The sequence below is a fragment of the Stegodyphus dumicola genome, chromosome 10 (assembly GCF_044657685.1).
Source record: "Stegodyphus dumicola isolate Sdum_Otavi_A_Nest chromosome 10, ASM4465768v1".
In the NCBI taxonomy this organism is placed as follows: Eukaryota; Metazoa; Arthropoda; class Arachnida; order Araneae; family Eresidae; genus Stegodyphus; species Stegodyphus dumicola.
Genome location: NC_140777.1, coordinates 71,151,568 through 71,166,920, shown reverse-complemented (window position 1 = coordinate 71,166,920; position 15,353 = coordinate 71,151,568). Strand labels below are relative to the sequence as shown.

The window sequence follows — 15,353 nt, the reverse complement described above, 5'->3', positions numbered from 1 at the left end:
AAAGATGACTTTTTTTTTTTTTTCGCCACTCATCTGCAGTGAAAAATAGGTTGCTATAAATTAAGAAGTTCACGAAGTAAATTATTCTTGGAAAAAACTGAAAAAATACACCAAGATAAATGTTTAAATTTCTCCCTAAATTTCGCGCCAAATTTTGCAAAATTTAATATTTAGCCATAATTTCAGTCGTAAAATTATAGAAAATAAATTGGCATGTCATTTCAGAGAAAAGGCCAATTTTGTTTCAGAATACCTATATTCTATGTATAAATCTAATACATATCCCTAGTCGCGCTTTCGAGACATGAAAAACGCAATTTGAATTTCGTCAATCGGCCCAGTAGAACAGGCGCTATAGAACTGTTCCCCCCTTTTTTTCCCTGCAGTTTACATATTTGATGATATAGAAGTTGTTAGAATTTAGAAAGTTTTCAGAAGATGTAGGTAACCCTAATGTTTCACTAAAAGGAAGAATGTGAAATGATCTTGCAGAACTGGAAACTCTTTTTTTCTACACCGTATATAGCCACAAAAAAGCTACAATCTGAAGAATTAACAGGAGGCGAGAATAGAAGAATGTGATGTTTGTACTTTCTTTAACTGCGGGTTTATTGCAGAAGAAATCATTTGTTCAGTGAAGAAGAGAGAAACTAGTTTGAATGACAATGAGATCTTGCTGGGTTCAATACTTGTAGATCCAAAACACCGCATTTTGTTGGATGATGAACAAATTAAAAAGGCAAAGAAAATCATCTATGAACTTTCATTGAGGATGAAATTATTCTCAGAGCAACTAGAGTCTTCAAATCAGGACAGTCAAACTGAAGACATTGCAACCAAATCTCTATGATTCTCTTCCAATGATAAATTAGATTTTGAGAAATATTTGGATAATATTGAAAAGACGAAGAGAAAGCAAATGAAAGTAAAAAACCAAGACCATTTAGATATAAAAATGAAAAAATACAAACAAAATTTCTACACCTTCCTTTGACGAAATAGAGAAATATGATTGCTCTTGCAAGACATCTCTTTTAGAGTAATAAAAATCTATTCTGAAAAGTTAAAAGAAGTAGCCCTAACAGTAACAGCTCTTCCACCTACTCAAGTCAGTGTGGAAAGACTCTTCTAAGCTGTTAGAAAGTTCTTTTTTTTTCCTTGAAGTTTATCAAATGGGATTTATGATCCTCTAACAAAGAAGATCTTACTAATTCAGAAGTCAAACAACAAAAATCAGCGTTATATTTACAAAATTTTCACAGGACTAGTTTCGATGGTTTTACCGAACCACCATCCTCAGCTGCAAAACCGCAAATGAACAAGATAGGAAATAATGATTAGATAAGATAAGAAAGCCTGGACAAGAATAAGCAAGTGGCGCCATCTTTTGGTGAAACCAGAACTAAAACATAATTTCATTAAAGGCCAAAGGCAAAGTTGGATTGGAATTAGGATCATTAACTAAAACAGAAAGATTTTTATGAATGTGAAATGCCTCTAGAAAATCCAGTTCTACAATGGAAGATGTTTTTTGAATAATTTTGGCAACATAAAAATTGAAAGTGTGATTTTCCGACCAACAATGTTGAGCAACAGAAGAGCTCTGTGTTTCCTTTTTTCTAACATATGCCTCATGTTCTTTGACCGAAATTTTAAGACTCTCTTAGTTTGGCCAATGTAAATTAAACCACGTTGGCAAGGAACTCTATAAATACCCCAGGATTTCATATCCGGAATGGGGTCCTTGAGTATGGAACTCTGAATTTTATTGATGTGAGAATAAACAACCCGAAAGTTAAATTTCTGCAAAATATGTGCAACTTTGTAGCTAATTGATGGAAAGAAGGGAATGACAGCAGAATTTTTATAATCTCTTAAAACAAGAGTGTGCCTTTTTGTGTGTTGAGATGAGAATTTTTTAACTGGTTAATTACGAGAAATTAGCTCATCAATTTCGATGCAAGAGAAATGAAATTCGCGAAGTCTGGTTTCTAAACATTTTAATGCACCCTCCATTGGAGAACTGGATTTTCTAGAGGCATTTCACATTCATAAAAATCTTTCTGTTTTAGTTAACGATCCTAATTCCAGTCCAACTTTGTTTTCGGCCTTTAAAGAAATTATGTTTTAGTTCTGGTTTCACCAACAGATGGCGCCACTTGCTTATTCTTGTCCAGGCTTTCTTATCTTATCTAATCATTATTTCCTATCTTGTTCATATGCGGTTTTGCAGCTGAGGATGGTGGTTCGGTAAAACCATCGAAACTAGTCTTGTGAAAATTTTGTAAATATAATGTTGATTTTTGTTGTTTGACTTCTGAATTAGTATTTATTCGCCGTGTTATTGTGTTTAAATTAAAGGAGATCTTGCCAAAGCAATACTGTTTCTTAGAAATTACTAATGCCAGTTTATCCATTTCATAATAAATGCTAGTTAATATAACTAATTTGCTATGCCATAAATTTTTTTTCTGTAACTTCTATTACTACTATTATGCGAATTTATTTTACTGATCCACACTGATGACTTACCAATTGACCTCTTTTGGTGTCAACTAACATTCTTACCGACTTTCAATGTCATCAACATACTATCATCTGTGATGAAAAAGCTTTGATGAGTGCTAGTGTACTTCATTTTAATTATTTTCAAATCGGTGAAACGCTCTGCATCATTTTTTCTTTTTCTTTCCTGTACATTTAAAAGTGTATGTTTTGTTTTCTGTTTATTTTTAATGATTTGTTGTAATGTAATTCCCATTTTCTTTCTTCTTTTAGATGGCAGAAGGGTCTTACATGAAAAGCAAACCCTTGCACTATACCATAGTTCTTGCAGCTGCTTGCTTGTGTTACTACAATGCTATTCATTGTGGCTTTGTATTTGATGATATCTCAGCAATTAGAGACAACAAAGATCTCAGACCTTCCACACCTTTATCTAATATTTTCTTCAATGACTTTTGGGGGACCCCAATCCATAAGGTTTGTCATATTTTCTAACAAAATTCATAAACATACTTCATTTGTTGAAGGATTGGTAGGGCATGTATTATGAATCATTTAGGGACAATTGAAATTTGAAAGATACATACACAGCCAGTTCTTGATTTAAGGATATTGAAGTGACATCAAAATTTGCTTTTATAGCTGAAATTTCTTATAGCCAAAACTGGCTCAATATGTTTAAAACACTGAGATTATTTTAAGAGAAACCTGTAGTGAATTATATATTTTTATATAAAAATTGCCTTTTATTTGATGTCCTCAGATTTGTGATATTTGCTAATTAAGCATTTCATAATTTTGCAAATTAAAATTAACTAAGATAACTATCGTAGAAAGTGACTACAGTCAAAAGTCTTTAATCCGGACTCGACTTCGGCGATTCCAGATTATCGATTTTTCTGGATTATAGATCATCAGTTTAAATCTGGTAAGATGGCATGCAGAAATTATAAAATTAAAAATATGAAACTGTAATTTCTGAAATAAAGAACAATTATGATCTAAAGGGTATCAAAATTTATGAAAAAAAAAGCTTAATATTTATTTGTTTACTTTATTAAACATTTCTTTCAACATGTGCATGCATAAAGCATACATTATGCATAGTCGAAATTAGAAAATTGCAACCAGAAAACTATTTGATGTGCATTCGTGATATTTATAATGAATTTGATTTAAATCATATCAGAGTACATCGAGATGAAATACTACATTTAGTAATGAACTATAAGCCGAATAAAATAAAAACATCTGCCCTGGAGATAAGGATAGTGTTGACAGATCAACTTACAGTTCATTGTGCTCCGCAACGTTCCCCTCCCCCACAGAGCAGCGTGAAATTGATAAACAGATTTCGGAATGGTTAGAGAAACAAAGGATATGCCTTTATCCATTTTTTGCAGCAGTTGCACTTTTTGTTTGATGGACATCGAAACATACTTTCGCTTTGTAGATCCTTTGACAGTATCCAGCATTGGAAATTCTATTTGACATAATCGAAAGTTCAAGCTTACTTTTATAAAATTGCTCTAACATTATTTTTGACTGCGATATTTTGTACCACGATGTTTTAGAACTGTTTTCTCTTTGCTTTCCCTCCCAGGATGTTTTGTATCATGATGTTCTCACCTTGCGTTGTTTTTTCCATGATGTTTGTGTCCGCGATGTTTTCAACAGACATCGTTCAGTTTAGGTTAAGCAGGATAGCTGTAAGGGGTTTTTATAATTTTTCATGAGCAAAACCTTAATAAAGCCACTTTTTCGTAAAGAGTTTTGTTATGGATAATTCTTATGTATTTTTGTGTATAATTATTCCATGTTATTTTACTATACATAAGGTATTCTTAGTTATTATATTATTTTACTGTGATTAATGAATTCGTATTGTTCCTATTTAAAATTAATGTATAATATTTAATATTGTTAAACTTTACGGCAAAGCTCCTTTAAGTTTGGCAGAATATGTGTTACAGTTAAAAGGGCGTGGGTGTATTTCCATTTCTCACGAGTCGGCTTCTTTGGGGGTTAGAGGTCACTGCCCAGCTGCATTTTTCCTTTTTTCGCGGGTTTGAAAACACGTGTTTTGCTCATTCAGAGACGAATAGTTCTAAGGGGCGGCGATATTTTGACAGAGTTATAGGTTGGAAACATTCTTCTGTTGCATGGGAAAGAAAGGGTCTGTCATCTTGTAGAAAGTTCTGAATTTCTGAGAATTTTAGAGGCTATTTATTACCTTTTTTCTAGTTGGCTAGAGGGAGCCCAAGTTTCTTTAAGATTGGTTAAATTTTCAATTTTAGTGTTGTTTGAGCCAATAGTGATTTTGAGGCATTTCTTTGTGAGTGTAAACTGAGTTTTCTTAAGCCGTTGCACAAGAAGCAGGAATTTTTTTTAGACTGAAAGAGACCTTTTAGCAGATTTTTTCAGAGCTTGAGGGGTTTGATTCCGTAATGGTGGCCCCGCAGTGATTTTCTGGGATGGAGCGGAGGAAAAACACGGCGGCTCTTCGGGGGTCGACCGCAGTTTACAGTTAAACCTGTTTATCTCAGAGATTCTCGTTGGGGAGACCTATCCGAGATAGTGCGGGTGCTCTTCGTGTTGGATGGCAGCGATTCCTATCCTGCGGCCTATTATTTTCAATTTTGTCGCTGATATTTTTTTTCGCAATTGTGGAAGAGTCTGAACTGCTCATGCTGGAGTTGCTTTGGAAAATAATGGAAATATGGAAAGTCGTCATCTCCTGAGGTCTGCCTTGGTCTGTTGTCTCCAGTTTCGACTTCCTTCTCTTATCTTCAGTCCAACTTCGAAATCGGGAAGTTGATTTAGTTGAGTTAAAATGCTGCTTGACGGAGGTTAGTGCTGGAACTATGAAAAAAGTCCGGTTCCTGAAAACGATGAAGGTTTGTCAATAATTGTTTCGACGGTTTGTGACTGGATCCGGGCACCTCTTTGAGTCTCTCAGAGTGTGTACGCTGATTTCATGAGTGACTTTATATTTTCATTGGTGCTTTTTTGATAATTAATCTTTATAAATTTGCAAATGTTTAATACTAAAGCAAGAGCTGTCATGTTTAAGTAGATGAAAATTGAATATTTACTGTTACTAAATTTCTAGCTGAGAAGGTACCCTTTTTTTATTAATGTTTAATAGTCACAAGTTAATTGAACTAATTGGAGGAAGTGAATCTTTGTTTTAATGTTTAAGTGCTATGTTCAATATGATTTATTCTAAATTAGCTTTTATAAATGAGTTTAAACTTCTTGAGTTCCTGTTTAAAATGATTAAGAATTGTGACGTGTTTCCTTATGATTTTTGTATTAGTGGAATAATGTTTAATGTAAGATTGATATGAAAAAAAAAAAAAAAAAAAAAAAACTATGAGTAACTTTAAAAGATTTTTGTAGGGGTAGTCTGGCCAGCTATCATGAATTATAAGATGTGAATTATTTATTAAATGTGTTTATTACTTTTTATTATTGTATGTTTCTTTGAGGTTGATTGTGGTCTACTGTAGGTCACCCATGTGATCCTTACGGAAACATGGTTATTTTATTCGAACCTGGGTATTTATATTGCGGTAGTAGGAAAAAAAATCAGTTTTAAGAGTTGGTGACTATAAGATCAGTTTACTGAATTTATTTTGATTTAATGAGTAGACTTCTTAATTGTGAGATCGTATCTTTCCCTGGTGTTTTGAAGAGATCTGTGTGGTATTTGAAATGTTAAGGGTTTAAGGCTATCTCTAGATTTTGTATTGAAATTTATGTGTTTTCAGGTTGGAGATCTAAATTAGTTTTAATTTAGTGAGAGATAGCGTGTTAAAGATTTTGTGGTGGAAGTGCATTTTGAATTTTGTTTTTGTCAAATAATCGTGATTCTACCAAAATACGAGGGAGGATGGATATCTTTCTTTGATGTCTCTTAGATTTAAAACTTTTGATTATGTAAGTACTGAGTTGAGTTTTAGATTAATGTTTTTTTTTTTTTTTTTTTTTTTTTGTCGCGACACCAGTTTAGTCAGTTTTAAAGAGTTAAAAGTTAAGTGTAAAAGAAAAATTTTTTTCCTACGTAACAGTTTTACAAAAGGCATTTTTTTTCTGAGGTAGTTATCCTTCTTGCATCCTATGCATTGATTTGATTGTTTTACTTTCGGGCAACCATAAAACCAGTCTTATGAAATCGCATATAGTCATTTGAAGGAAGTTTCCATGTAATTAAATTTTGTTCTGTTTCTGCTTGTTGAATATTTGATGTAATCTTGTTCCACTTATTCATCTTTTAAATCATCGTTAGATTGTATACTATAGATAGGTGATGAGACAAAAAATCTTAAAACATTTTGTCTTGAAACTGCTGTAGTAGAATGTAATTTCCAGTAGAATGTATTTCTGCCAAAATTTTATTTAAATCTTGGTATTAAAGTTGAAGTGATATTTTCATCATTTTGTATAAAGTCATCAAATCATGTGGACTGACAAATTCCAGCTCAGAATTCATTAGATTATAAAGTCTATTTTGGTTTTACAGAGTGTACCAAATTCCAAACAGTATTATTGATAACATAATTATGTAATGGTCTTATTCTTTTAACCAGATTTCAAGTCCTACATACCTACTAGTATTTTCTAATAGTAGGCTTTAAAATGTGGATGAGGCTCGGTCAGGGTGGTCTCATTCGTATTAACATTTCATTTGAATTCCTTTATAAACGTGGATATAAATTCAAGGTGTTTCAAAAAGAATCATCCAAATTGGAATGGATATATTATGAAAATTATTAAAAATAGAAACTTAAGTTTAATTTTATAATAAATGACTAATCATAACGTTTTTTACAGACCAAATTAAATGTGCTTAATTAAAGGTTTCTGTGGACTACATGCAAAATTCTGTTGAATGGTGCTCCATACTTTTGTCCAATATGTGGACATGGCCAGGCGATTTCTTTTTACATAGACAACCATATTGGAATTTTTTATACTTAATACTCTAAGCAGTAGGTTGGTGAACACTAGGGTATTGTTGAAAATCACATTGAACAGTTGTTAACAGACTTGCACTTTCTGAAGCATTGAACACAAAACAATTTATTATGTAGTCACCTTCTCGACAGATGCTAAAGTGGCAGATGAAGCAAAAGCACTACCTGTTGCCAACTGCAGGAAATTTAAAATTTCTCATTTTCTACCTACATTATTTTGTCAAAATATATTGATCCTTGATATGGATATCAGTGATATGGACGTAAAATTTCGTATAGAAGGATGGCTTTTTATTTATTTATTTGACATGAAAATTTCTGCCGGCTTTTAATATATCCAATTTTAGGTTGGATGTATATTGGACGAAAAGGAATCAAGGTACAAAATGAAAGCGTCATTTTTTAATCATAATGAAGAAAATACTATTTATTCATGACATTTTGAGGAACTTTCAGGGCTAGACCTGTAATGTTCAGGGGGTGAAGAGTTGAATAATAATGATTTTTTAAAATTGGATGGTTCTTTTGAAAATAACCTGTATATTAGTCTTTTAATAATTAAGCAGGTTATAATTATGTTAATAATTTGTGAATTGTGAGTTCATCTCCAAGTTTAAATGTAAATTACATTACTCTAACAAATAAAACTGAGTTTTGTGGATATAATTTTTAATGAGAAGCCAAGCAACAGTTCCACAAAATCATAATTTGAAGAACTGATGAGTAAACAGTAGTTCCAGATTTCAAGAGAATTACAATTTGCTATTGAATTTAAGTGATGATTGAATTTAAACCACAGTAGTATTTTAAAATTGAGAAAAGAAATAAAACCATTTTTGAAAAAAAAAAAAAAAAATCATGTTAGATTTTAAAATCAGAAAACAAAAAGCAATAATGTTTTTAAAATAGGTATTAAAAATAAGATTTTTTTAGTTACTTAATTAGGCACTAATATAAATATAATAATAAGATATCTAATTTATTGAGAATCATTTTAAAGTTTAATATGACTTAGGGTGTTTTCATTTTCAAAACCTAAATTCTCATCTTCACTGTTGCAAAGCACATTATCTTCATTGCCATTTAAATGATTAATAATGTAGCATTTTAAAAGCTTTTTGATAATTTCTTTTCAGGATCATAGAAGATTGCTATAAATAAAATGCTAAAATAATGCTTGTTTTGGATATAATCTGCATTTTAATTTTACATCTTAATAATATGAATAAAATCTGCAGCTTAAATATAGAATAATGTGGAAAGTATAAATAAAAATTTGTGTAATATTATTTGTTTATTTAATGATCATTGTAAATTTTTTATCATAGGTTTCATTTCCTTTCTCAGAACCCGTCATTCATTGTGAATGTGTTTATGAGAATATGAATCAGAATATGAATTAAAATGTTTTGCATTTCAGTTTTTACAAATAAGAATCTAATAATCTAAACATTTCCATTCTAAAATTATTGTTGTGCTAGATTTTAATTAAACTGAAAGCCTTAAATTCATTCATTGATGATATTTTTTAATCCTAATGCAAAAGAAGTTGTATAAAAATCCTGCTAAATATAAGTACTTACTAGACTAGAATAGAAACACGCTAATGTGACAATCAAAATCGTAAAAATAACCTTGTATTTAGCGTAAGTATAATGAAACACTCAATCAATTTCGAGGGCAGCTAAAGGTCCCTCCTCATCAGGAGAAAGAAATACCTAGAAAGAAGAAAATAAAGGAGAAGGAGTCTCAGAAACACGTGGTCCTTATCAGCACTGCACGTGGTTATAACTGGCTTTTTAATCAGAGTTGCACTGGCCGCCTACTTTTACTGAGCCAGGCTATCTGATCAAGCATAAAGGACAAGAAAAATTAGAGAAGTTAAAATATCGAGCGAGGGGCAAATGCACCTTCACGCTCAAAATCTGAACTTCAAATAATGGAAAGCAACCACTGAACGGATTTTTATACCCTCTGGTAGTACCAAATGCGAGGAACCATCTATCGGCAAAAATAAGGGAATTAAGATAGAATTTTAAAGGCATTAGGAAGGACTGGATTGGACTTCAAATCATTAACTATACCTGCTAAATCTTTGTGAATGTGAAAAGCCTCAAGAAAATCCAATTCACCTATGGAAGAAGCCTTTTGGATAATTTTTGCAGACCCAAAGTCAAAATTATGGTTAAATGCCCAACTATGATATGCTATTGAAGACTTGTTAATATCGCCTTTTCTGACATAAGATTCATGTTCCTTGATGCGAAACTTCAACACTCTTTTTGTTTGGCCAATATATCTTAAACAACACTGACACGATATACTATAAATTCCCCAAGAATTCAAGACAGAAACACAATCTTTTAGAATCGAAGGGTGAATTTTATTAATAGGGGAGAAACCGACTTGAAAATTGAATTTCTGGAGAATCTGTGCAATTTTATAGCTAACAGAAGGATAAAATGGAAGCACGACAAGGTCATTAATATTATTTCTAACAGTGGAATGTCTTCTTTGATGGGAATCTGAAAATTTTTTAACGGCTTTATCAATAGTCACGAGAGAAAATCCACGGTCAATCGCAACTGCTCTCAAATAATTAAGTTCATTGGTAAGCAAAGATTCAGAGGAACAAACTTTCAGCGCGCGGAATACATAATAGTAAAAAGAAGCCATTTTTTACTTAACAGGGTGGCATGACTTGGCATGGGGTGGTAAACAAACTGCAAAGGGTTTACGGTACACAGTGGTGCTAAAATCAGTTTCATTCCGCATTATAAGAATATCAAGGAAGGGGAGGGAATTGTTGAATTCAATTTCAAGAGTGAATTGGATGGCTGGATCAATTGAATTCATAATAGATAGAATCTCGGATAAATCCTCTTTATAACCATCAAAAAGTGCAAAAGTGTTGTCAACATACCGAATCCAAAGACGAAAAGATAGTTTATCAAATAATTTCATCTCAAAACAGTGCATATAAATGTCAGCAAGTATCGGACTGAAAGAATTACCCATAGCCAATCCTTCAACTTGACGAAAATATGCATTTTGGAAAACAAAGTGGGTTTGACTGAGAGAAACTTTAGTAAGCGAAACCAACTAGTTAATTTTAGTATGTGTGAAGTGAAATTCCCGAAGCCTAGTTACAAGACAATTTAGTGCTCCTTTGACCGGAACATTAGTAAACAGTGATTTGACATCAAATGAAACCATAATGGAACGAAGTGGAGAAATATTTTTAAGTTTGTCAATGACTTCAACAGAATTTTTTACAGTGTGAATATTGTTAGCAAGAAGAGGAGAAAATCTGGTGTATGTGTATATTAATTATGGGAAAGCACACAAGGGCTATCTGCCTAAGGGGAGGGATGCGTTTGTGGAGGACTTTCTAAGGGAAACTGGCTCATATACATGTTACACATGGGGAAAACCAGAGAAAATCTGGAAACTAAATATTTGGCCAAAGGATATGAAGCAGTACCTATGTTGGAAACAATTGGTCGAAAAGGAATACCAGTTTTGTGGACTTTTGGAAGAGCATAAAGCCTAGCGCAATTAGTAATAGGTGGAATAAGTGATTTCTTCAACTGAGTTGGCAGAATGTGGGAAGATTTAATAGCACTTTTAACTTTATGAGGTCCGAAGTTGAAGGATCTTTAGGGATCGAGCAGCATGGGCCTTCATTTATCAGTTTAGGGACTTCAGTAATATAGGTGTGTTTGTCCATAACAACGATCTGTCCGTCCTTATCAGCTTTAGAGATAATGATATTAGTATCAGAATGAATTTCACGTAAGATCTCATTTTCCTTTTGGCTAAGATTCGAACCCAAAGATTTGTTGTTAAAATTAACGTTATGAGTAATTAGGTGGTGGATTGTATCCTTCTGCGTTTCCGAAATTTTGGAGAATTTAAAGGCTTTCTCTATAGGGGCGATGATTTGAGGAATTGAAGGTTTAGATGTCTTTGAAAAGTTGAAATTATATTTGAATACTTTTAACTGATCCTCCAAAAGATTCCTATTGGAGATATTAACGATGGGGTTAACGTTTACAGTAGGAAGATCAGCTAGATAGGTGAGACTATCCGACTGGTGTGCGAGTTTAAGGAATTTAGAAATAAGCACATTTTTATGCCGTTGACAAATGATATTGGTTCTAGACCAGGATGTATGTTCAAATGAGGAAAAATTTTCAGTTGAATTAGTAATTTTTAAATGGAGGTAATATAATTCAAATTCAATTTTAGATAAACGTTTGCGCATGTCCCTTATAATATGACGAAGAAGTGCCAATTTGAATTTATGCAAAATTTTTTAACTGTGAACGGAAGCTTTAAGGCTACATTTCATATGTTTAAATTTGGGAATGATATTTTGATGTTTGCATTTAAGTACAAACTGTAGATGATTCAAGAATTTCATACGCTTAGGCGTAACTTACAAAATCGGTTCCTGTCAGTGGACATATTGTGAAAAGGGTACAAGCAAGAAACAAGTGAACAAAAGAAATATAATTCTGAAAGTCCAAACAAGTAATTACTTATAACATGAAAAAACACCAATAAATAATGAAGACAATTTTCATCAACATATGACAAAAACATTCCAAAAGGAGAGAAACATCCAATACTGAAAACCAGTAGCCACGTGGAAAGAAGCAACGAAAGTCAAAATCGTGCACGTGGTAAACTGATAAAAAGTAGAATTTCCTCGAAAATGCCGATTGATAGCCTAAACCAAATCCGAAAAACTAATAGCCACGTGGAAAGAAGTAAATAAAGTGGTGCACGTGGTAAAACAATAAACAGTAAAATATTCTCGAAAATGCCGCTTGATAGCACAAACTAGACTAGGAGAGAAACATGCTAATGTGACAATCAAAATCATAAAAACAACCTTGTATCTAGCATAAGTATAATGAAACACTCAATCAATTTCGAGGGCAGCTAAAGGTCCCTCCTCATCAGGAGAAAGAAATACCTAGAAAGAAGAAAATAAAGGAGAAGGAGTCTCAGAAATACGTGGTCCTTATCAGCACTGCACATAGTTATAACTGGCATTTTAATCAGAGTTGCACTGGCCACCTACTTTTACTGAGCCAGGATATCTGATCAAGCATAAAGGACAAGAAAAATTAGAGAAGTTAAAATAGGGAGCGAGGGGCAAATGCACCTTCATGCTCAAAATCTGAACTTCAAATAATGGAAACCAACCACTGAATGGAATTTTATACCCTCTGGTAGTACCAAACGCGAGGAGGTAACGCCATCTATCGGCAAAAATAACGGAATTAAGATAGTAGAATTTTAAAGGCATTAGGAAGGACTGGATTGGACTTCAAATCATTAACTATACCTGCTAAATCTTTGTGAATGTGAAAAGCCTCAAGAAAATCCAATTCACCTATGGAAGAATCCTTTTGGATAATTTTTGCAGACCCAAAGTCAAAATTATGGTTAAATGTCCAACTATGATACGCTATTGAAGACTTGTTAATTTTGCCTTTTCTGACATAAGATTCATGTTCCTTGATACGAAACTTCAATGCTCTTTTTGTTCAGTGGTTGCTTTCCATTATTTAAAGTTCAGATTTTGAGCGTGAAGGTGCATTTGCCCCTCGCTCCCTATTTTAACTTCTCTAATTTTTCTTGTCCTTTATTCTTGATCAGATAGCCTGGCTCAGTAAAAGTAGGTGGCCAGTGCAACTCTGATTAAAAAGCCAGTTATAACCACGTGCAGTGCTAATAAGGACCATGTGTTTCTGAGACTCCTTCTCCTTTATTTTCTTCTTTCTAGGTATTTCTTTCTCCTGATGAGGAGGGACGTTTAGCTGCCCTCGAAATCGATTGAGTGTTTCATTATACTTACACTAAATAGAAGGTTGTTTTTACGATTTTGATAAGTACTTAAGATATATAAGGAATAAGTGATCATGCTAGTGAGATACTCTGTATACCAGACTCATTTTAAGGTTAGCTTAATTTCTAATTGATAATATTTTTTAAATACAGCTTGTAGTAAGAGCAGACATGTAAATAAAAATTAAAATGTTAAAAACAAATTATGTGAATAGAATTTATTGAAAATTAATATACAGAATTATGAAATTTCAAACTAAAAAATAAGGCATTAAAATTGATGAATAGTATTTGAATATTGATCATTGGGACAAATGGGTATCCTAAAGAATAAATTGAAGTATTATGGCAATTCTGCAAAGATGAACTTCACATTAAAAAATTAATTAGTTTTAATTAATTTTTTTAATTTGAAGTTCATTTTAAGTGTGTTTAGAAGTTATGTGTAAGTATGTTTAGAAGTTAAGAAGTGTTTTTAATGTGAAGTTTAATGTGAAAGGTAATATTTTATGTTAAATATTGAAACAAACAAGTATCTTTCATTCAGACTTTATATTGATTCTGAGAAATATGTTTAAGTGCTTTTAATTTTGTTTTATATTTAAAATGTAAGTATTAGTTGAAAACCACAGTTAGAAAGCAATAAACAGAAATAGAAAATAAACAAACAGAAATTCAACTTTTAACTTTAATTACCCATTTACTGTTGAAGCGTAGATGCTTACAAGATTTTTTTTTTTTTTTTTTTGTGGGATTAAATTATTTTCTTTGAAGAAGCTATATTGTGCTGACTGTTCTTAAGCAATAGTCACAGAAACATTTATTAAAAAAGTCATTATTATTATATTTTGTGCTTGTTGATGATTAATTTTCCTTTAATGTATTGTTATTGATTTTTTTTCAGGAACATAGTCACAAATCATATCGACCTCTTTGTGTCTTAACTTTTCGTTTAAATTATGCTTTACATCAGCTAAATCCCTGGGGTTATCACTTGTTAAATGTAGTACTTCATGTATTAGTCTGCCTTTTGTATCTGCGGTAAGTCATTTTACTAATTTGAACTAATTTTTGACAACTAAATGATTGAACTAAATAAAACTATTTTACTAAATGATATGTTTTTTCTTGTGAAGATGTTATTATGAAATTGTCTACAGAAAGCACTGATTTCTCTTTTTTTTATATCATTAGTAATTAAGCATTGTTCCTCACTTTTTCTTAAAAAAAAATCTTTTATGTTACTATTTCGCAAAAATTTTCTCAAACTGTGTTCTTTATCAAAGAATGTTTATTTTCAGAAATATTTAAAAACTGAGAAGTGGGTGATGCTAACATATAATCAGCTATTACTAATTTGTGATGAAAATTAATATTTAACAATTTAATATGTATGTGAAAAAAATAAGCTTACGGTTTGGTAAAAGGAAGACACATTCCTTTTTTGGTCTTTCTTTCTTTCTTTTTTTTTTTTTTTTTTTTTTTTTTTGGAAGACTGAAACACAGTAGTTCAAAATGAAAGTATATTTAAACCTAAAGCGTGCTTAAAAATTCATGGAAAGATTTAATAAGCTTGACTATTTTATTTTCATCTTTGCCCATTTCTTATCCCATTTCAGATACCAAAGTTAATGTAAGCATTTTCAAGCAAGCTGTTTGGAACTGTTCAAAGTTACACTTTTTGCATCATCAAGTTTAATTGGCATTTGTACAGCAAAGTGACCACTGGATTTTTTATGGTGAATGCAAGCAAAGTGTTCCTCACAATATCTCAACTCTTCACTCGGAGTGGACTAACTTTGTACTTCTCCCAAAAGGATTTAAATTTTTGGTTTAACTTGTACATATTCACAGATAAATAACAGTGATCAATAACTGAATTATTTTCTTCTGAACTAGAAGTTTCAATTGAGCCTAATGCTACATAACTAAATATGGTTTTTTGAAACAATTTGTTGTCTTCCACATGAACCTTTCTACTTGTAATAAACTCAGAAAACAACTCGA

The 15,353-nt window shown here is 31.9% G+C and overlaps 1 protein-coding gene across 2 annotated transcripts in view; it reads left to right on the top strand.

The window, feature by feature from the left end:
- LOC118185279 (protein O-mannosyl-transferase Tmtc3-like) overlaps window positions 1-15,353 on the top strand; it is a 114,090-nt gene that overhangs the window by 28,627 nt on the left and 70,110 nt on the right. For both annotated transcript variants that reach the window (XM_035355124.2, XM_035355122.2), the window contains exons 2-3: window positions 2,779-2,982; window positions 14,251-14,387. In XM_035355124.2, the coding sequence (XP_035211015.1) occupies window positions 2,779-2,982; window positions 14,251-14,387 (341 nt within the window). The remainder of the gene's footprint in view (window positions 1-2,778; window positions 2,983-14,250; window positions 14,388-15,353) is intronic.